General features: G+C 41.3%; 1 protein-coding gene across 2 annotated transcripts in view; it reads right to left on the bottom strand.

The window, feature by feature from the left end:
* UBXN4 (UBX domain protein 4) overlaps positions 1 to 23,202 on the bottom strand; it is a 28,793-nt gene extending 5,591 nt beyond the window's left edge. Inside the window, exons 1-9 of one of the 2 annotated variants that reach the window (XM_065413727.1) lie at positions 23,048 to 23,202; positions 14,986 to 15,035; positions 13,947 to 13,975; positions 12,731 to 12,849; positions 7,495 to 7,645; positions 6,913 to 7,021; positions 3,753 to 3,807; positions 3,371 to 3,535; positions 1,528 to 1,655 (exon numbers count right to left, since the gene is read on the bottom strand). In XM_065413727.1, the coding sequence (XP_065269799.1) occupies positions 1,528 to 1,655; positions 3,371 to 3,535; positions 3,753 to 3,807; positions 6,913 to 7,021; positions 7,495 to 7,645; positions 12,731 to 12,849; positions 13,947 to 13,975; positions 14,986 to 15,035; positions 23,048 to 23,194 (953 nt within the window). In that variant the 5' untranslated portion in view covers positions 23,195 to 23,202. Of the gene's footprint in view, positions 1 to 1,527; positions 1,656 to 3,370; positions 3,536 to 3,752; positions 3,808 to 6,912; positions 7,022 to 7,494; positions 7,646 to 12,730; positions 12,850 to 13,946; positions 13,976 to 14,932; positions 15,036 to 23,047 lie in introns of both variants that reach the window. The other variant, XM_065413728.1, reaches the window with a different exon arrangement.
* Positions 23,203 to 24,142: the final 940 nt, after the last annotated feature.

The following is a 24,142-nucleotide window of genomic DNA, read 5'->3' as shown; positions in this document are numbered from 1 at the left end:
GCCAGTACGTCCCTCGGTTCCCCGTGTCACTTCCAGCAGCTTCCATTGGCCTGGAGCAGCGAACCGTGGCCAGTGGGAGCTGCAATCGGCCGGACCTGTGGACGGGGCAGGTAAACGAACCGGCCCGGCCCACCAGGGGCTTTCCCTACACAAGCGGCGTCCCAAGTTTGGGAAACACTGAGCTAGATGTATCTAACCTGGCCAACTCGTAACATATTCTTATACAGTTGGATACCCATTTAGATAATATGAAAATATTGCCTGACCCGTAGCCCTCTCTACAAAGCAATAGTTTAAACGTACTTCTAAATGATTTTGTCCTGTCAACATAAAAGGACAATGAGCTTCCCTCAAGGTTGAGTGGGGCTTATGGAAGAAAACTGGGAGATGAATGAACTGGTTTACATGGAACAACTGTGGAGAAGAACTTGAGATGAGATCTGAGAATGACCCTGTCCTTATGAAACACTATGTAGGGGGGACCCGCCCTGAGAGCCTGAATCTCCCATACTCTGTGAGCAGATGAAATGACCACTAAAAAAAGGCAGTCTGCATAGATAAGTGATAACAGAACAGGTTGCTAAGGGGAGATCCATCAACACTGCTAATACATTTAATATACTCAAGTATAATACTGGGGGAGTGGGCTCTGGAAGTGGTGGAAAAACACGAACAAGGTTCCTCCTTAAGGAACATTACTACTGTAAACTGGAGGGAAAAAGTGATAGCAGGGTGATGTACCAAATGGCCCTAACATAGAGGGGATCGAAAGTCCAGATTGCTTCAGAGCTAGAAGACAGTCCAATATTGTGGAAATGGCTGTAGTCAAAGTAGAGCTTTCACTTCAAGCTGAAGTAGCACTACAAAAGTGGAAAATACTAGTGTAGATGCAAAAGATACTGCTGGGCTTCTAATTCACATAAGTAAATATAACAGACATTTCACAAAATTCTGGTAAATCCTCCGCACTTTTACATACTGATGAGAAAGATTGATAGATAAGCACAGTCAAGCTGCAAGATAAAATCCACTCCTTTTAACCTGAATCTATGATCTTACTGCCTATCATAGAGCCTAGGGCCCTAACCAGCACAAACTAGATGTCCGTAGAAATGCAAAAGTGAAAATAGGCGATGTAAGAAAACAAACTTGCGCCTAATGATAAAAGCCACATGTCTGTATGCACATCAAGTTGAAAAAATGAAAAACAGACAAGATTCTCTAACTTAATGCACAGGGAAAAAATTTAATAATTCTGAGTAAGATTTCTGTTTATTCCTGATCATATCATTTATCATTCTGAGACCCTCCATGAATTATGTGCTTCAAGCAGATAACTAGAAAATACACATATTTCTTGAAAGAATCAACAAGCTTACCTTACATCAACAATGTTTAATCATTCCAGCATAGTATCATCTAGTAGATTAGGCTCTGGTAAAAAAGTGTCTACTTCAGAGCTAAGGCTAGTAGTTTCCTCACCTCCCTCCCCAAAAATACACACTGGTATACTGGCACACTGCTCACCTCCTTTCCTTCTGAGAGGCTTCTCTTCTAGCTTCTGCTTCAGCCTGCTTAGCTTGCTGAGCTGCAGCTTTTGCAGCTTCTACTTCTTCCTTTGTCTTTGCAAAGCGAGCTGCTCTTTCAGCACGATCCTTTAATGTGACAAACACAAATCTGTTAACTTGTGCTGTAAATTGTGTGTTAATACCTGTTCAGACAGAGTAACTGATGCAATCTGCAATTAAAAATTTGCTCTTGACAAGAGCCAAGGAAGGGAGAAAAAGAGGCCAAGCCAGTCATGTTGCAGACACTGCAGGAGAGAAACACTTCCTCTCTCCTAACTGTTCAGCCTGTATCTTGTTATTTGATAAGTTATTCATTCTACTGAATACTGGAATTCAAGCTTGTTCAAATTTTTCTAAAACAAATTTTGGTATAACACTAATGTAAGCCCTAATTTCTAATCACAGGACTCTTCAGAAGTTATAATGAAGAAGTTTGAGAATCACCTAGACCAGTGGTTTTTGAACTTTTTTTCTGGGGGATCCAGTTGAAGAAAATTGTTGATACCCACGACCCAACAGAGCTAGGGATGAGGGATTCGGGGTGTGGGAGGGGCTCAGGGCTGGGGGTGCGGGCTCTGGGGTGGAGCCAGGGAGGAGGGTTTTGGGGTGCAGGAAGGGGTTGCAAGTTTGGGGCAGGGCTACGGGCTGGGGATTGGGGCGCGGACTTACCTCCGGCGGCTCCCGGTCAGCGTCGCAGCCAGGGTGAAGAGGCAGGCTTCCTACCTGTCATGGCACCACAGACCGCACTGTGCCCTGGAAGTGGCCAGCAGCAGGTCTGGCTCCTAGGCGGAGGCGTGCAAGCGGCTCCGCGCAACTCTCGCCCACAGGCACACACACCCCTCCAGTTCTGGGAACCGGTCAATGAGAGTGAGGAGCTGGTGCTCAGGGCGGGGGCAGCACATGGTGCCCCGTGGCCCCCCGCCTAGGAGCCGGTCCAGCTGCTGGCTGCTTCCAGGGTGCAGTGCAGTGTCAGAACAGGTAGGCACTAGCCTGTCTTAGCTAGGCAGCACCGCTGACGTGACTTTTAACGTCCCAGTTGGCGGTGCTGACCAGAACAAGGTGACCCAGTAGTGGGTCGCGACCCACTGTTTGAAAAACACTGATCTAGGAGGAGGATTTCTATTGGTTGAGATGTGACTATTCAACAAAAAACGTTTTTAATTTTGGAGGCAACTGCAAAGATGGTGGTGGTGTTCAAGGTGATTTCACACCATCTCTGTCTGCATTTCTAAATCACATTTAACAGTATATAGCCATTCTTGTGCCCAACAATGCCTCTCATGATATTCAGAGCAGCTCTGGTAATCATTACATTCACTCAGAGACAGAATGAGAAGAGAGACATCACTAGACTTTTTTTAAAAATATATAAAATTATTATTAGGGAACTAAATGCACAAAGTACTAGCAACCAATTCAAAAAATAGCACATCTCTCTCGTGCCCCATTGAACTGTTCTGGTCTGTGCCATATGCTGAGCTATTTGCTGCTTGGTATGTGAGAAAAAGGAACCTTTTGCTTTTGTGTGTGCGCACAATCCATTTTCAATGGATTTTTATATAAAGAAAAACAAATTCTTGGTTGCAAACTGAAAAATTGAATTCTTGTAAAAATCTATAGCCTACAGAAGCTCTTTGACAGTAGTAACCATTAATTGAAAGCATAGCTTCCAATAGCAAAAAAGGGAGGACATTCAAACACTTTTACAAGAGGTTTGCAATCTGTTATTTTAGTCTTCCATGAGTTACTAAATGCCAAGTAATCTGATCAATTTATCTATATTTAAAAAATAAAAACTTTACCATTGCAATCTGCTGTTTTATACGCTCCCTAGCTGCTTTTTCTTCTGCCTTTTCTCTGCTCCTGTCTTCTAACATTCGCTTCGTCAATTCTTCTTCGTGTCGTCTTCTGTAGTCCAATATTTCTTTCCCCGTTTTTCTTCGATCAATTTCTTTCTTAATTTCCTTCTGATGGAAGATGACCACATTACAGAATTCAACCAACAAAATATTTCTTTTGAACAAGAGCAAAACTTGACTTAACTGAACTGGAGCCTGCACTGAAGATAACTAGATTTAAAATATAATCTAATTATATGAGTGTTATTTAAAGAAAGATCTCAGAGACTGAAAGCAAAATCAAATAAGAATACCACTGATAGTAATACATTTAGTTACATTTTACCTGTTCCTCCTCTTTCCTTTTCTCTTCTCGTTTTTCTTCAAGTTTTTTTGTTATTCTAAATAAAAACCAACGAGATTAAAAGAGAACTTACAACTGTGGTTTGAAATGTTAACATTTTCTTTTTGGCTTTTAAAAGGATTAGACAAAATTCAATTCTGTCAAAAATTCTTAATAAGAGGGAAAACATGAAGATGACTATGAATTTATGAGATTAATCCTATTTCATGGAGCTATTCTGTATTAACAAATAGGGTTTGCCTTATGTGGAAAATTGGGTGCTGATTCACCAACCAGTTTCTAGTCTCCAATAATTTGATGTTATCTGTTTTAATATATCCCTTCTATCATTTATCATTAACTGACTGAAAAATTCAACCATAAAAATGTGATATTTTTACACACTCTATAAATGGAAAGAGAAAACAATGCCATAACCAAGATCTCAAATTCAGTACCAATGGGAAGATGAGGAGCACTGCACGGCCCTTCCCACACATCTATCCATAAGGAGAGTTTAGGAGCTCCAGAAAGTCCTTGCCTCCCTATGCCTTCCTTTGCAACTTAGCAGGTTCCCCAGGGCCACATTGTTTCTTCATCCATTTGAACTCTCCCTCTCAACAATGGTAATAGCTTTAGTCCTTCTGGAACTGAACTAGGAAATGGCTGGAGATGTATCAGATACGCAGCAAGTGATAAATTCTTCAGGTTGGTGTAATTATTGAGCAGGAAGATGATTGAGAGCAAAGAGACTAGACTAAGTAATTGTATAACCATGTGCAGAGTGAGAGGCTAAGTATCTGGAGAATTACCTCTAAATCATAGAACCTGGGCAGCTCCAAGAATGAGTCATGATCATCGAATCTGAGCACCAACCCATGCACTGAGAATTCAAATATAACCCAGGGCACATTGCTCCAGTTACACATTGCAAACATGTCAAACAAACAGGGCTTTGGAGCGGAGCCTGGAGCTAGAGCGCGGAGCAGCTCCGGAACAGTGGAGCTGCAGGTTTTTGCCTGGAGCGGAGCCGGAGCACAGCTCCAAAGCCCTGAAAACAAAGCACAACCATCATGCCCAGTGGAAAGGCAACTGAACTGGGACTATTCTTAGCTCTGCCACTGGCCCACTGGGTGACTTGGGGCAAATCACTTCACCTGTTTGTGCCTCAGTTTCCCATCTGTCAAATGGGAATAATAATGTACGGTTCTTTGAGATCTAAGCACTATATAAAAGCTAGGTCTTTTGATTATTACCTAGCCCAGTAACATATCACCTGCAACCCTAGGTGAGGAGTACAGCTATCTAAATGAACACTAACTCCTATCAACAAACACTTACTCTGTTTAAAACACTAGGAAATTAAATGGCAAAAAAACATCATTAACACAGAGTTACAGTTTCCCGGTGATAGCTTGTGTCCCTCTAAAATGTTGAGTTCACAAAATTCAAACTTCTGAAAACCAGGCAATACAGGTTAAGGTAAATGCCCATACAAACTTAACTCAATTCTTTGAGTGATGTCCCAATATGCCTATAAAACATACACACTCCCCCATTCTGCTTTTTCACAGTAATGGACAGGCGCTACTTGGTCACTCAAACACTGAGCCTACTCAACAGAATAACACACTTGCAAAAATTAACAACCACTTCATACCCTTTTATTGGCCCTTCACACTTACACACAAGATACCACCTAAATCTATACCTCCCCCTACTCATCACTAAATCCACAGACTACTCTCACATCCCACCTCACTACAGACAATACACAAGGCAGGAAGACCCCAGTACCCTGCTACAGACACAAGCAACACAAACCTGTATTGAAATGATGCAGACTGGAACATCAAGGTGTATATATACTTCTTTCCTTTGATAACACATGGGGGAATGGGACTTGGACCCAGATCTCCACATATCGCTATTATAGCTCTTCCAAGCTGCTCCAACTGCTCCTCCATCATTCAATACAACTACACCTAATACACATGCTGGAGTGCATGCAGATCATTCCCAACGGCTATTGCCAGCTTCAGGGGGGCAGAGTTAAGGTTATACAGTTATTTAACTTAACTCCGTATTTCCTGGTTTTCAGAGGTTTGAGAGTTTTGTGAACTCGACATTCTGGAAAGGTCCAGGGTATCCCCAGGCAACCTTAACTCTGGGTTTGTTTGTTTTTCCTTCTTCTTCTATTTAAGCCATATTGCAGAGTAAAAGGAATCTTTTTACCCTAATGTTAGCCATATAACCATAGGTCTCATTCACTGAAAGCACAGACATCTTTAATTGCTTTAGGAAAACCATTTACTTCACTTAAACGATTCTCAGCCAGGAGTTACTAAGGAGTTAGATCTCTGTTTTAGGTATTTTTAGGACATTCACTAAACAATCTTTGCTCACTGGCAGTACTCCATTGAGCTACTTAGAGGACCCAACCCACCTCCACCCAAGTTTAATATCAAAATCTTTCTTGGACAATGAACAATATCAAGTTCTGCTTTGCATTTCCAAATAGTCTCACTCAAACCTGTAGAAAAATATGAACATGTCTATTCAACTACCCACTCCCAGCCCCTCCATTAATCCCTATTATTAAGATCTAACTTGCTTTGCTTATAGGATATCTTGAAGGAAAATAAATCTCCTGCTTCCATTTGATAAAATATTCCCTGACTGTTTTGAGAGTTCGATTCAACAGCAAAAAGTTTGAATAACTGAGTCCAGATCTACCAAAAAGCATGCTTAACATGCCAAACTTATCACAGTCAAAATGAGAGAAAGGAGGCTTTCCATGTTCGTCTAGTTACCATGTCAAGCAACAAAAGTCAGTTAATGAGTGGACAAAGGGCCATTTCAAATTAAGAGAATTAGAGTGTTACAGATTTAGCTCTGACTGGTAGATCAGCACCTGGCACTCAGACTGTCACGAGGCAAAATCCATTAGCTCTAGAGTCTGAGAAATGTGATGCTTAAGATTAAAATAGTCACTAGTAGTTTTACCCATTTTCTAAAAAACATTAAAACTTAATTTAGAACAAGAAATATGTTAATCATGCAGCTTTGGTTCTTACCACTGTTTTCACCTAAGGAAATGTAATAATTAATCACAGTACTTTAGAATAGATAGAAAGTCTACAAAAAAAAAACAGAGACGAACCTTTCCACTTTGGTTGTAAGGTCATTCACAGGCTGTGGCTCAGTCACTCTCTCATCTGAAGAATTATTTGATTCCTGAAACTGATTTGCCTGGATTGAATTTGCTCTATCTTCAAGTGTTTTAGGAAGTCATACAGAGGAAGAAAAAAGGCATATTTGTCATGTTACTATTTTTGCTAACGATTGCCCTCTTAAAGAAACATACTGGGCTGTGTTGTAGGACTACTGTTTACCAAGCATTAATTCCTCTAAAAATAGTGCTTTACTAATAAGGTCAATAACCTAAGGAGGAACAGATATTTAGAACTGAAGAACTAAGTTTAATTTTAAGAACACTGTAGTTAAATAATTTATTAATTACTATCTTACAAGAGCTTAATTTTCTACTCACTACAACAATGTGAGATGACAGGACTTGTGGCTTTTTCAGTAGACTTTCTGCAAGATGTGCTCTGAGAAAATACTATCATCCCCAAAAGGACACAAATATTTTACCACCATTCATGTTAATTTTAAGAAGATGGCAACCATACTGTTAATATTTGAAGAGCAAACTAGTATATATAGAGTTGTTGTTAATTACCGTCAGAAGTGCTTATTGTCTCAAGCTGTGTTTCACAAAGCTCAACGGTTCTGGACTGAGCGTTTTCGGAAGTGGTGTTAGCCTGGAAGGAGGGACTCTGAGCAGACAACTCACTCCCATTCTCTAATGCTTCATTTTTTACTGCATGCATCTTAGAAAGAAAAAAAAGCAGTGATAGACAAGACTACAAAATTTAGATTGTGCTCTCAGGCTTGAAGCTTAAGCCTTATGAACCATTTTTTCTTTGGTGGGTGAAAGCAAGCCTTGTAAGCCCTACAAAAATAAATATTCGATAAGTTATCAAATATATTGTGTCCCAACTGTATTGCAACTTGTTTCTTAGCCCGTATGCACTGAAAACATGTGAACACTATATTAAGAAACTAATGCTTCTACCAGGTTTATCTCAAAGTTTTCGACCATGATTTTAACATTTCTTTCTGTCTAGACTGATAGAGAAAAAAGTTATAACATGAATGGGCTAGAACCATGTTTGAATATGATTACTGCTGGAATGTAGTGCTAGTCCTATGCTTTTAAAATCTTTAATGTGATATAAATTTGGATAGACAATGTGAGTGAGATAATATATTTTACTGGACCAACTTCTGTTGATGAAAGAGAGAAGCTTTTGAGCTTACACAGAGCTTGTCTTCAGGTTTGAGAAAGATACTCAGTGCCACAGCTAAATCATGAACATTAATAAAGACGCTGGATTTATGGCTCATTATAACAACCTGTAACTCACTAAACCTCCTTTGTCCTATTACTGCAGAAGTGTTAACTGTTCACTTCACTGTGAATGGACTCTTGCAACATCTATTAACTCCTTATGTTTAACAATCTGTTCCATCCTACAAACATAAAAATGGCCATATAGGGTCAGACTAATGGACAATTTAGCCCAGTATCTTGTCATCAGACAGTGGCCAGCACCAGATGCTTCAGACGGAATGAACAGAACAGGACAATTTATCAAGTGATTCATCCAGTCCCAGCTACTGGCGATCAGAGGTTAAGCACATCCAGAGCATGGGGCTGTGTCCCTGACCATTTTGGCTAATAGCCATAGATGGACCTATCCTCCATGAACATAGGTAATTCTTTTTTGAATCCAGTTATAGTTTTGGCCTTCACAACATCCTTTGGCAATGAGTTCCACAGGTTGATTGTATGTTGTGTGAAGTATTTCTTATGTCAGTTTTAAACCTGCCTATTAATTTCATTGGGTAACCCCTTGTTCTTGTGTTATGTGAAGGAGTAAATAACACTTCCTTATTCACTTTCTCCACACCATTTGTGACTTTATAGACCTCTACCATATCCCTACTTAGTCGTCTCTTTTCTAAGCTGAACAGTCCCAAGATTTTTACACTCTCCTCACATGGAAGCTGTTCCATACACCTAATCATTTTTGTTGCCTTTTTATGTACTTTTTTCAATCCTAATATATCTTTTTTTGAGATGGGGCAACCAGAACTGCACACAGTACTCAAGGTGTGGGCGTGCCATAGATTTACATAGTAGTGGCATTATACTTTCTATTTTCTTCTTTGTCCCTTTCCTAATAACTCCCAACACTGTTAGCTTTTTTGGCTGCCACTGCACATTGAGCAGATGTTTTCAGAGAAATATCCACAATGACTCCAAGATCTTTTTTTTGAATGGCATCAGCTAATTTAGACCCATCATTTGGCATGTACAGTTGGGATTGTTTTCCAATGTGCATTGCTTTGCATTTATCAGCAATGAATTTCATCTGCCATTTTGTTGCCCAGTCACCCAGTTTTGTGTGATCCCTTTGGACAGTCTGCTTTGGACTTAACTATCTTGAGTATTTTTGTATCATCTGCAAATTTTGACGCCTCACTGTTTACCCTCTTTTCCAGATCATTTATGAATATTTTGAACAGCATTGGTACCTGCACAGATCCTTGAGGGACACCGCTATTTATCCTGTGCCACTGTGTAAAATTGACCATTTATTCCTACCCTTTGTTTCCTCTCTCTTAACGAGCTACTGATCCATGACTGCCAACTTTGCGTAAGAGCCTTTGTTGAGGGACCTCGTCAACGCCTTTTGAAAGTCCAAGTACTCTCTATGAACTAGATCTCCCTTATCTATGTTTGTTGACCCCCCCCCTTCAAAGAATTCTAATAGATTAAAGAGGCATGATTTTCTAAAAAGTTTCAACAAATCTGCCTGATACTGAAGTTAGGCTTACTGGCCTGTAATTGCCAGGATCACCTCTGGAGGCTTTTTTAAAACCTTTTTTCACATTAGCTATCTGCCAGTCATCTGGTACAGAGGCTGCTTTAAGCGATAAGATTACATACCACGTTAGTAGTTCTGCCATTTCATATTTAAGTTCCCTCAGAAATCTTGGGTGAATACCATTTCATCCTGGTGACCACTTCTTATTGTTTATCAATTTGTTCTGAAACCTTGTCTACTGACACCTCAATCTGTGACAGTTCCTCAGATTTGTCACCCAAAAAGAATGTCTCAAGTGTGGGAATCTCTCATATCTTCTTCAGCGCAGACCCATGCAAAGAATTCATTTAGCATCTCCGCAATGGCTCAGTCTTCCTTGATTGTCCAGTGGCCCCACTGACTGTTTGGCAGGTTTCCAGCTTCTGATGTAGTTAAAAAAATTGCTCATAGTTTTGGTGTCTTTTGCTAGTTGCTCTTCAAACTCTTTTTTGGCCTGCCTAATTATACTTTTACACTTCACTTGCCAGAGTTTATGTTCCTATTTTCCACAGTAGCATTTGACTTCCAATGTTTAAAAGATATCTTTTTTGTCTCTAGACACTTTTTTACTCTGTTGTTTAGGCACGGTGACATTTTTCTGGTCCTCTTACTGTTTTTTTTTTTTTTTTTAATTTGAGGTATACATATAGTTTGAACCTCTATTATGGTGTTTTTGAAAAGCTTCCATGGATCTTGCAGTCATTTTACTCTGGTGACTGTTCCTTTTAACTAGCCTCCTCATTTTTGTATTGTTGTTCTTTTTGAAGTTAAATGCTACTGTTGTGGGTTTCTTTTGTATTCCCTCCGTGCCCCGAAGGATGTTAAATTTAATTATGTTATGGTTGCTATTACCAATTGCTTCAACTATATTCACCTCTTAGAGATCCTGTGTGCCATTTAGGACTAAATCAAGAGTTGCCTCTTCCCTTGTTGGTGCCAGGACTAGCTTCTCCAAGAAGCAGTCATTACTGGAGTCTAGACATTTTAACTCTGAATCCCATTCTGAGGTGACATGTTCCCAGTTGACACCAGTGGGGGTCCCGCCGCCAACCCACCCTCTCCAGTACCAGTAGGGGTCCTGGGCTGCATGCCGCCGCCACCCCCCTCCACCACCCCGGGCAGCCTTCCCTCCCGCTCCCCGCCCAAGTTTAGTCATCGGTATTTTTAGTAAAGTCATGGACAGGTCACGGGCCATGAATTTTTGTTTACTGTCCGTGACCTGTCTGTGACTTTTACTGAAAATACCCGTGACTAAAATGTAGCCTTAGTAATGATCAAATCTGCAATTACTATTACCTGTCTCTTCTAATAACCGGGGTTCCCTCCCCCGTAGAAGTATCCTCAGTGCAAGAGGACACCATGACATCATCTGGAAGGAGGATCCCAACTATGGAATAATTTCCCTCCGTTATTGCTTGAGGTTCTCCTTCCCTAAGACCTTCATCCTCCACAAAAGCGCAGAGCCTGTCAGACTGGGGGTGAGGCGCTTTACTCTACCCCGGAACGTCTTGTCTATGTACCGCTCTGTTTCCCTTGGCTCCTCCAGTTCAGACACCCTGGTCTCAATAGTTCATACTTGGTCTCAGAGCCATGAGCTGCTTGTACTAATGCTCACATATGCCACCTGCCCACAAAGCAGGTTATCATACATGCTGCATTCAGTGCAATGAACTGGATAGCCCCCACTCTGCTGCTGGACTTTTGTCTGCATTATTTTTATTCTTGCAGGGGTTTCTTTTTGTGGGGGGAGGAAGGGGGGTTGAGGGCAGGCTGTTATTGGACAAAGTTTAGAAAATGTTCATTAGGTGTATCTGGCTCTCACGCTCCCTCTCTAAAATCCCTTGCAAAACTCACATGAGCTGGTGAACAGGAGCAGCAACTCTAGTCACTTACAAGCTAGCTTTTAAAACCCCTATTTTCCCTGAGTTAGTCCCACCACCTTTGTCCAGGGATCTAAAGGGAGTAGGGATCAAAAGATGGTAGGCTAGAGCTTTGTTAGGAAGCTCTCAACCTTACCTAGAAGCCTGCTAGGCTCAACACACAGCCCCCCTAACAGTCCACACTATAAACTTCAAGCAAGCAAGTAGTTAACAGTCCACAAACTCACACCAAAGTCATGTAGTTGCTCCTCCTTCACCTGGAGAACTCCCTTGCAAAACCCCCATTTGCTACTCCTGTTCGCTAGCTCTGGATTTAACTGTATTTAGCTGGATACTCTGAATACCTGTCCCAGACCTGAAGAAGAGCTAAGCTATAAAGCTTGTCTCTTTCACCAATAGAAAAAACGCATAGGGATAGCTCAGTGGTTTGAGCATTGGCCTGCTAAACCCAGTGTTGTGAGTTCAATCCTTGAGGGGGCCATTTAGGGAGAGGGAGAGGGAGAGGGAGAGGGAGGGGGAGAGTCAGGAACAGTACTTGGTCTTGCTAGTGAAGGCAGGGGACTGGACTCAGTGGTCCCTTCCAGTTCTATGAGATAGGTATAACAACAAGTTGGTCCAATAAAAGATTACCTCACCCACCTTGTCTCTCTAATATCCTCTGACCAACACAGCTGAACACTGCAAACATAAATGTAGATAGTTTTGTTTTGTTTGAGTCAACACTACAGACCATGTTACCATCACATTATTAAACCATGTCCAAGCCCTGCTAGAATAGCAGCTCTGAACAGAGCAATGATTAAGAATTGTTTAGCACACGTATCCTTTTTGTGTCAATGTAGTGTAGGTGCTCTTAACCTCCTGTGACAATTGGTTTACTTAACATGGACACACAGTTTTCAAAATTAGTTCATCTGTGCATAATTGGACAAGGCAGTAACTTTGCTGCCTGGGAATGAGAGAATACCGATCCAGTAGTCCTTGCTTCCTCTGGTCATACACTTGGGCCCAATGTCGTCTGCTGTCTTGGAGAGATGAAAGCCACAAGCCCTCGTGACAGTATTTCATATACTGAAAAAGCTGGTGTGCAAGCATTTGTTACCTGTTTGACTTTGTGGATTCTGGTAATAAGCTCCTCTGCAGAGACACTGCCAGCAATTACTTCCAAGGGGATTCCATTGTCTCCTATAAAGAAGCTGGATGGAACACATACTACAGGATCTGCACAGTAATAGTAAAGGCCAATAAATGGATGTAGTTAAAGCAGCAAGATTAAAAGAAAAACTAATGAGTAAGCTACTAGAAAAGGAAAATGCACCCTATCAATCTGAAATCCACCACTCCAAAAATAGAGCAGAAAGTCTAGTTTAAGTTAAAGCACTTCTCTCCAATACAAGGCTTAAAAGAAAATTATGTATGTATCTGAAATCAATACTGTTTGTGAAAGAATTCATAAACATGCCAGAGCAGTCTATCATGTATAACGGTATTACAGATAATCCAATTATGCTTTAGAACAAGTATGTTATGTTTTAGCGTTAAGCAGAATATGAAATAATAGTAAGAAATCCATTAAAATCAGTGCACATCTGAGTGTCATATCGATATGACACTCACATTCTGGTTGTACTTCAATTAACACTAGCTATCGAAAGAACAAAACAAAAAAGAAATATTGAAAGTTATCTTCAACATCAAAGGATGTTCTTATAAGTATGGAATTTGCTCTTTCTTCCTCTCTGTCCCCACCACCACAGAGAATTGTAGGAGTTTTAAGTAGAGGGCTATTCATTACGCATAATGGAGTTACTCTTGATTTACATCTGCATAACTAAAAGTGGAATCCAGCCCTTGGAGTCAGACATTTTATTCCTCTTCCTCCATCCCAACTTCAATTAATAGTATAGCATCTAAATTATTTATTTTTCGTAATTCTAAATATTAACACCAGTACATATCACCAGTTATGGTCTTTCAAGTCTCCAATAACTGGGTTATTCCTATTATGTGGAAAATCTGATTATCTTCAATTTAGAGGACATTATGTGATCAGTTATTGAACTCGCTCTAATTACATATCTTTACCCAAATAACTGAAGAATGGTAGCTGGTCATAATGGCTTTTAACTACATTTTAAATATATGTTTTTATATGTACTCCTACATATAATCTTCTACATATACTCCTATGCCTTATGAAGCAGTTTCAACAGTGTGTCTTATTGGAAATCTTAATCCTAGGGAGAGGGCCCTATAATTGTAAAGAACAAATATCTCTAAAACAAAATGAAACATTTGAACTGATTTTAAAAGGATACAGATTTGTGAGAACTGTAGACATGCTTCGCTGTATAAAGCAAAAGATATGTTTAGCAGATCAGTCTAATCACTTTACACCAATCATAGATTAGGAAGAGTTAGTCTCATCACATCACAATCTATAAGTGACACACACTCATTGTACATGGGACTGTTCAAAGACTCACGAGATTATGGAAAATGACCTTCAGCTACATTTTCTCCTTAATACATTGGAAATAGTCAACATTCTTGGCTATTGCAACAGGCTGTAAAAGTCCACACTAGATTATTTTAGTGAAACTATGGGGAAAATAATAACACCATTTTGGATCACTGGTTGTAGGACACCTGACTCTGACAACAAGCAGTATAATGAAATTTACAAAAATTCTCCTTTGAGTGCTTCAAGATAATGGGATTCTTGTAAATTTCAATATACTGTCTGCTTATGGAATGGAGACGCTAGGTACAGCCAGGGATAGTGCTACAATTCTGAGTAACTCAGTGAGGGACGTTGGTGTTTTTGTACTGTGTGCACAGCAATGATTCAACCCGAGTCAACCCATTTCCTAGGTTTGTTTCTGTTGGGACATCCAGGCCTGCAAGATTTTTCAATTTTTGTGACTCATGGAAATTTCTGAACTAGCTAAAATCTTTACTTGACAAATTCAAAAGTCCTTTTAGAACACTCACATTTGTCTGATTTTATAACACTTCATTATTGTGCTTCGACAAGGATCAACCAGACCATGATTTGGCTGTTGACTACAATACTGCAACAGGAATGTAACTAGAATACTTTTAAAGCTGGAGTAAATCATATGCATCATCTGCTAATTTTTTAGCCTCCAGACTATTGCACCAAGACTATTGAATGTACTTCAGATGCAAGGCCCTAGAGCAAACAGGAAATGTCTTAAAGAGCTAGGTATTATTATTATTATTATTAACCAAAACTGAAAAAGACCGTACAACATGTAAGAATGTTAGAATGTGACCAAACCTTTTTATATCAATTTTAATAGCAACAAAACCATCTGAGGCTGCTTCAGTCACCTTCTGATCCTCCCAACTTGCAGCCATCTGTGTGGATTGTTCATCATCACCTGCAAGAGATATGCCTTCTTATCACAAACATGAAGCTAAACACATCACAGACTGCAAGTTCTGGTCTGATACTGGCCTTACTAAACTTGCATGAATTTGGCTTCACAAGTGACTGAAATCTTCATAAAATACAGGGGGTTTAAAATTTATGTATTGTTTTTAAGTTAGTTTGTTCTCAATTACAAATAGTAGTTTTCTTTGAGACTTACTCAAGAAAAGGAGGGTTAAAACAAAATGTAAATGCTTCAAGAACATCCAAGAAAGCCTAGAATTTAAGATATATTAGTTAATAAAGCATATAATAATCTTGAGGGGCAAAAACAAGCCAATTATCCCAAAGGCTGTTATTTTCTTTGAAAATGAACAGAAAACAGTATTCTGTGATTTGAACAGTGGAAAACATTTTACATGTGGTCATCAACATGCACATCAAATACTCCTTGAACATTTTGAACTAGGAATAGTCTGTATTAATTTGCTAAAGGCTAGAAACCTTATTTGCCAGTGAATTCTAGCAGCTTGCTAAAAATGTTCATTAAAACCTGTTTTCACTATTTTTTTATTTATTTTAAAAATGTGGTTTTTGGGACAGGCCATTTAACAGTTTTTCTCTCGCTACAAAGTAGCTCTGTAAAACTCTTATGATTATTACTGTGTATTTGCTAGTATAAATGTGCCTGAAGCCTTGTGTGTGCAATTACTACAAGACCAAACAAATGAATTGTAGCTAATGTACCAAAATGTCAAGTCTTTCATCAAACACGTGTGGCAAATAGTGTAAACAAAAGAAATACTATAGTTGTGAATTAGAAGAAACTTCCATTCTAAACCTCTATTTACTATAAAAAGAACAGGAGTACTTGTGGCACCTTAGAGACTAACAAATTTATTTGTGCATAAGCTTCCGTGGGCTACAGCCCATTTCAACATTCCAGTCCCAAAAGTTACATTTTAGAAGTTCTCATGCTTGGCAGACCAGTTAACTACTTTTGGAAAATCTGGAGAAAATCCATTCAGGCATTTTTTAGTTATCAAAGAATATTGTTCAAACACTTTTTTTCTGGTTTGACTTAGATTTAAAACTTTTATGCAGGCATGAACATAAACCATATACCCTGCTAGATTTGAAAGATTAAATTGTGAAAGTGCATGCTATTTTCCTTGTCAGATGCAGTTTCAGAAAAAAGGTTTGATAGCTAATGGATGCTCCTAAATTCAACGTAATTAACTGAAGTCACTCTCTTACTCAGTGGAGCCTCATCTAGAACTCAGAGTAAGCATGTCTCTCTCTTGCTATATTGTTTCAGCAGTCTTCCTATGAGTGTGTCCACATTAGGAAAACTGGTGTTTTCTTACCATACAGTAAAATCCTAGTGAATACATGGCCAGTCTGTAGTTTTTGTCACATTAGCAGATTAAGGTAAGACCTAGGCTCCCCACTAGTATTTATCTTTACTTACTAACATGTGAAAACTACAAACTGTCTTGTTTTCACTAGGATTTTACCACATATTAGTTTCTACATAAACTAACATAGTAGAGAACACAACTTTTTTCCTAAAAAAGACAAGGCCTATAAGCCAGTTTTATTTTGAACTGATAAAACAGGATATTGATGCATAGCTACACATATATCAAAAATGTGTTTGGAGAGGATTAAATATTAGTCAGTCTTAATCAGATTTATTCACTTGTAATAAGCAAACAGTCATCCAGAAAGAACTAATCCACAGTAATTTGTCTTATTTAGAGCTGTAGTGACTCTTAATTGTTTGGAACCCACTATTTTGTTTTCTTTTGTAATAATGATTGTTTATATAAGTCTGGCTATTTCATAACACTGTTAGTTGGCTATCCATTATATAAATATATTATCCAATGACAACAAAAAAACTCTCACATAGTAGTCTATTAAGTAATTATTACTATTTACTTTTTTAATGACAGCAGGGACACCCATTCCTTTCCTCAGGCATTGCACCTCAAGCAGAACATCTGGCCTTTCTGCTTCTTGGAGGAGGGTTGTTTCAAACCAGCTATGCTGACAAGTGTTTGCCAGCCACATGGATGAGTTCTCCCTTGCATGTTTTGTACTCCAGAAATTTGGGACCATTTCATTATTGTATTATTTCTCTCTATTACTATTGGAAAGACCCCTATAATTCCATTTAATAAACTTTGAACAAAAAAACCCTATAAAATTATTTAATCTGGGAATCCTTTGGATTGACACATTTGTCTTCTACGCTTCTTTAACATCAGTGGTTCCCAAGGTGCCATCTACAGACCACTGCTGGCTTGGTGCTGGCTGCTCCTCCTTGCTTCCAACTGCTTAGAGGCAAGCAGGCACTTTACTACATGCTTTTTTCAAAAAGGATACACTATTATCCTATTAGATAGCTAAAAATACCTAAATCCTTGCTTAATATTAGCTTTTCCATGTAAGCAATTGCTGCAGTTTCCACAACACTGTTGTGAGATCACAAATGTGAGAAGTTATCCACAGTATAATCTCTATAAAATGTGACCCAAAACATGAAAAAGTTGATAACCTATATTACATAAACCATGTCTCATGCCATTTAATTTAAAATCTATAACCATCAGTGGAGGGGGATTTCTATCTTGTGTCTATTTTTGTTTACATAATCCTTTCCTCTTTCCGGGTTAAAGTTCATCTAATGTTTCCTACTGTAGTAAAGTTTTGAAATAAAAAGGTTAATACAATGATTAAGAATCCAAATGCATATAATGAGCCTCAGAAGATCCAAGACATTAAGTTAAAAGGGAATTCTAAATGTTGTACACTATTTAGTAGTATTACCGACTGGCAGAACTATGTTGGGACTCTAGCTCCTTAGGCTGTCAGAGACCTCGTAGGTTTCTAAGATGGGAAAAGTATCACTTTAGTACTTCTAGCAGATGATTACAGTGTTTATATAGTCTCAATAGAGAGCACTGACCTTTTCAGCTTGCTGGGTAAATATAGTTATCTACAATGAGAAAAGATGGGTGTATTTTCCCCATTATGCAATGACTGTAGAAAACTGAACCATTCCAGTCTTTATCTGTGTCTTGTAAAACACCAAACACACTGTTGGCGTTAAATAAACTTTTCCATAATCAGCATCAGCTGTCAATGGGCTCAAATCTTTTCATTTTCTAATCCTTTAGAACCATACACAAAACACGGTACTTCAGTGGGTCTTAAGGATTAAGTGGTTAATTGGGTCCTAAACCAAAATTTCTTTGTTTTTCTTTTGGTATTCAGCAGGTCTTTGTCAATGAATATGGCAAAGTCCAGTTCTAAAATGCATTGAAGATTATGTGTTTGTTGACGTATAAGAAATTATATGAAATAACACCTGTAACTGAAGCTGAGACTTTATGGGAGAAATTCACAGTTTACTGGACACCCTTCGATAATTGAAAGTGCTATCGGTGCATTTTAAGTTATAGAAAAAAAATGCAATTTAAACAGAGTACACAATTTACTAAGTCTATTTGGTGGAAGTACAGCTTCCAGTCTCAGAAGGGTCAACTCCGCCCTTCATCTTTAAGTAAACTGAATTCCATTTCAGTTGCCTCAGTCTGTCTCTTGGTCTCCCTCTACCTTTTGGATGAGAAAAGGTCCTATTGGCTTTTTATTAAGGTTAAAAATTCCATGGCAATTTTGTATAATAAGGGTTTGTTGTGATGTCCAAAGTTTCCCCTCCCACTACAGTTGTAAAGTATGCTACTGAACTGTTGGCCTCCATCCCATTAATGGCACTGTCCATATATAGTTTGAAAAATGCTTTGGAAGCCCTTGGAATGATAGTTATTTGTCAGACAGCAATTCAGTTATTTATTATACCTTACTTCAAAACCATGTAATGAAAAAGCCATACAGAAACGCACACATATGTTAGGGTTAAGGTTATTATAAGAACCTGAATTCAAAATTTCCTGACTTGTTCAATTACAATCTTAACATTGTAATCATATTTTCTGTTTTTAATTTCTTTTTATTTTAAAACAAGAAAAGCAGTTCTGTAGGTATTTTCTAAAAGGCACCTAAAATTTATTTTGATGTTCAAACCTTACAACCAGCCAGTTGCCTGGCTGGTTGTAAGGTTTGGACATCACCAAAATCACCTCTGAGGCAGGATAAAAACATGTGAAGTTTCAGTTTAAGTGGCATCGTTTCCAAAAATAACCAGCCTTTCATTTATAAGCCTGAATTTGTAAAGTGCCATCTCAATCATAGAAACATAAGTATAGTCTGGCAAGAACACTGTAAAACCTGATGTGGACAGTACAGAATACAGAAACGTATCTGAGGCCTGGTCTACACTAACCCCCAAATTCGAACTAAGGTACGCAACTTCAGCTACGTGAATAACGTGAATAACGTAGCTGAAGTCGACATACCTTAGTTCGAACTTACCGCGGTTCAGACGCGGTCCACACGCGGCAGGCAGGCTCCCCGTCGACTCCGCGGTACTCCTCTCGCCGAGCTGGAGTACCGCAGTCGACGGCGAGCGCTTCCGGGATCGATTTATCGCGTCCAGACCAGACGCGATAAATCGAACCCGGAACTTCGATTGCCAGCCGTCGAACTACCGCGGTAGTGTAGACCTGGCCTGAGAGAGTTTTGCGTCAAATGAAGGATTAGTTTTAAAGGAATTAATTCCAGCAAAAAGTGAAACAGAAAGCTTTGTATCTGCAAGTTAGCTACCTATGAAATTCTGGAGAATCAGTTTTTAATATTAGTTATACTACATCTTCTGTACAGCAGTACAGTCAGTACGTCAGCAGTTATTTGAGGCCACTGATTAACCTTTTGGTTCCCCAAAGCTACATGTTCCCTAGGCTGCTTTTTTGTGTGCAAGTCTCCAATCCAATCCCTAACTTTATTTAATGTTTCAAACCAGTTTATATTAGATGGAGGCATACCAGCACTCCCTGCTCTTTAAAACCAGCAGCCTCTGTTCCTTTATTTGCAACTTCATGTAAATGGCCATTATTATTCAAATTTGGCTCTTCATTTTAGAATTTAGAACATAAATGGGGAAAGAGACCAAAGAGCAGCAAAACTGAACTGGAAACCTAATAAGTGGTAAGTGATATCCTGTTACCCTTGACAGGACTACATTAGAAATACAAGTTAATACATTTAATACTATCAAGAAGCGCCTTGAAATGGCTGAAATGTCCATGAAGTTAATGGAAACTTCTTAGCCACAAGCAGGAAAATAAAAATCAGTCTTCACCGAAGTCGCAACATTATGTCTCACAGGTAAATTGTCAAAAGTTACAAAATGTGTATGTCAGGAGGTTTCATGTTGTTTACTATTACCTTTCCATTTGATCTTATATAACATACTCTATGATAATTGCATCCCTAACTATAGAGCCAAGGGAGGAACCACTTGCTCTGTATATAAATCTGTAAAACATTTTGGGATCTTTGCTATAAAAGAAACTTCATTTAAAAGATGTCTTGTCAATAGAACACTGAATTCCACAGACAGCTCCCTCAAAGCTTAGGAAACAATATCACATCTCACTCTATAACACGAGGGGTATAAAATAGCTGGGCTGAGCCAATCCCACTTTTTAGCCACCACATTCATTAGCCATAGCTACCTCCCAGTGGGGGATGCAGAATAAAGAGCACTATGCCAGCCAAGACCTAAAAATTGTTACTACCTATTTAAATTGTCTTTTGTGACTTTATCTGTGGAAGGTAGATGCATCCCATGTTTTGATGTTCTTTTAAAAAATTATTTGACACTAGTAGTAGGATTTGTTCTGGGCAGTGGTGGTTGGTTAGTTTTAGCTAATTTTTTGTATGAGATGCTCAGAGGCCTTCAAGCCACAAGTATATAAACTATTAGTCATCAAAATAAAAAGATCATTCATAAACAAACACAATGGAGACAAAGTAAAAAATAAGAACCTAACCACCTCCTCCCAATTTCTTACATTTTCTAGATTGTAAAGCAGTATACACAGTGTGTGCATGTGTAACGGTGGTAATGAGAGAGCTGTACCCCAAGTTTAATGTAAGAACATAAGAATGGCCCTACTGAGTCAGACCAAAGGTCCATCTAGTCCAGTATCCTGTCTTCTGACAGTGGCCAGTGACAGGTGCCCCAGAGGGAATGAATAGAACAGGTAATCATCAAGTGATCCATCCCATTGCTCATTCCCAGCTTCTGTATAGAGGACTCAAAAGAGCATGCAGACTGCATAAGAACAGTATAAAAAGTTATAGATGTGATGAAGAGTGTCTGCAGAATTATATAGGGAACTAGAATAGGAAAGAGGGACAGTATAAAGCTTGAAGTACCTACAGGGGAAGCCTGGAAGTGAGCAGGGCATGGAGAACCACCATATACAGGGAATGCTGTAGCACTGGCATGACAGCACAGAGAGAATTGTGTGTGCTGTGACTGGGGACATTAGTACTGCAAAGGACGTTACAAAATGGGGAAATAGAGACCGCTGCATAAACAGGCAAGCAGTTGTAAAAGAGCTATTGATGGCATTGCAAAAACAGAACCAGGAGACTGCACTTGGGAGTACAGAGGCTGCAGGCTGGTATAGTTAAATAGTACAGACAGCTGTATAGGGGCCCAGGGACTCCATGAAGCAGTATAGGGGTGTGGGGTGTAGAGTCTACACTGTGCACTACAGAGAATGTAAGGTGACATGAAGACTGGTTAAGGTGGTAGAGAAAACATATCACAGCATTGATCATTATAGGAGACCTGGGAACTGTATGGTGTAGTACAGGGGGCTACAGAGGAGCATATAAAGTATAGGAAACCTAGAAACTGCATGAAGCAGCACAGAAGGGTATATAAAGGCAGTATAGGAAACTATAGGGTCAGGGGGTGGTATAGGGGCCAATAGGGTCCAATAGGGTCAGGCTACAGTATAGCAGGCTTGGGGCCTGCCTGGGACAGCACAACGGCTGGTACAGAGGACTAGAGGGTCAGTTGACAGTATGGGGGCTTAGGGGCTGCCTGGGGCAACAGAGGTGGTGGTATAAGGGACAACAGGGTCAGGTGATGGTATAGGGGGCTTGGGACCTACCTGGGGCAGCACAGATAGTATAGAAGACTGCCAGGTCAGGCGACAGTATAGCAGGCATGAGGTCTGCCTGGGGCAGCACAGGGAGTGGTATAGGGCAGTGGTTTTCAACCTTTTTTCATTTGCTGACCCCTAAGACATTTCAAATGGAGACGTGGACGCCTTTGGAAATCGTAGACATCGTTTGTAGACCCCCAGGGGTCCGCAGACCAGAGGTTGAAAACCACTGTTCTATGGTAACGGCCTTTTGTGGATCTTTTAAACACAGTCTGCAGACCCCAGGGGCCCATGGGCCACAGGCTGAAACCCACTGGTACGGAGCACGATGGGGCCAGGCAATGGTGTAGAGGGTGCGGGGCCTGCCTGGGGCTGCGCGGAGAGTAGCACAGGGGACTACAGGGCCAGGAGACGGTACAGGGGGCGCGGGGCCTGTCTGGGGCTGCGCGGAGAGTAGCACAGGGGACTACAGGGCCAGGAGACGGTATAGGGGCGCGGGGCCTGTCTGGGGCTGCGCGGAGAGTAGCACAGGGGACTACAGGGCCAGGAGACGGTACAGGGGGCGCGGGGCCTGCCTGGGGCTGCGCGGAGAGTCGCACAGGGGACTACAGGGCCAGGAGACGGTATAGGGGCGCGGGGCCTGTCTGGGGCTGCGCGGAGAGTAGCACAGGGGACTACAGGGCCAGGAGACGGTATAGGGGGCGCGGGGCCTGTCTGGGGCTGCGCGGAAAGTCGCACAGGGGACTACAGGGCCAGGAGACGGTACAGGGGGCGCGGGGCCTGCCTGGGGCTGCGCGGGCGGTTCCAGAGGGGCGGAATGGGGAGCTCTCAGGGGCAACAGGCGCTGTCAGCAAAGGGGCTGCCCCGGGGACTGTGTCCGGCGGCCGGGAACGGCCAGGCCCCGCTCCCCCAGGCCCGCTGCCGGTTGTACCTGACACGAACACCACGAAGACCGAGCTCTGTTGCTTGGCGGCGGCGATGGCGGCCGGGATGGTGCCGCGGAACCACAGCATGGTGCCCCCCTAAGCACCCGCTCCCTGGACCCGGACCCCCAGCCGCCCACCCTCGCGATGCGCATGCGCCACAAAACCTGCAGCCTCGCTGTGAAACGGTGACTAACCGCCCCAATTCCCCCAGGGCGCATGCGCTGCCTGCTGAGTGGGGCGGTGGTAGGGTAAACCTGGCTGTGATTCCCCCCCCTGCACATTCCTCTCGCCCCCCCCAGTTGCGAGTGACACATTACGCAGCGCGGGTGTGCGCGCGGCAGATTCACCACGGTAGGGAAGGAGCCGCCTGGGCGCTGGGTCTAGGCAACAACGGCGAGCGGGCCAGGCTTTGGGTGGGGGGGGGACGCCCCTGGGCAGCTCCGCCCTCATAGGGGGGAGAACAGCCCTGTCCGGCCGCGCGGCGGATAGAGTGGTGCCGGGCCTGGCCCGGCCCTTCTCCACAGCCTGCGGGGAAGGATCGTCCCTCTCTGGGCTCTCACTGCCCCCTGAGCGCCCCGTTCAGGGACGGGGATTCATGGAGGCTGCCGGTGTTGCGGCACTTGCTGGGCCCTGGCCAGCGGCCCTGGGTGGGACCCGCGGTTTCTACAGCACAGAGTAATACGCGGAAAGTTTCACTTGTCCTTGTTGGGAATGTTTTCACTATGAACGGGGCTGCCAGCAGGGGGTGCTGATACTATTCATTGTGTTCTGGGTGATTCAGATTCTAAACCCCCTGCAGGAAGGGAACTTACCTTGGGTCTGTAATATTCTCTGTACGCCACTTGCACTCTCTCAGGGGTTTTCAACCTGTATTCATGTGTAGACCTCTGAAAATGTTAAATGGAGGTGCAGACCCCTTTGTAAATCTAGACTGTCTGCAGATCCCCAGGGGTAGCAGGCCACAGCTGGAAAACTACTACACCATACAATTAAAAATAAACTGACATTAAGCATTCATGCAGCCTTCGTTGACAGAGACTACTTTTAGACAACTTTAGATCAGTTTTAGAGCCCATATTACTATCAACAACCTGAAGCTT

This window comes from Emys orbicularis, chromosome 11, assembly GCF_028017835.1.
Source record: "Emys orbicularis isolate rEmyOrb1 chromosome 11, rEmyOrb1.hap1, whole genome shotgun sequence".
Taxonomy (NCBI): domain Eukaryota; kingdom Metazoa; phylum Chordata; order Testudines; family Emydidae; genus Emys; species Emys orbicularis.
Note: the sequence above shows the minus strand (reverse complement) of the source record. Positions and strands in the feature narration are given on the sequence as shown.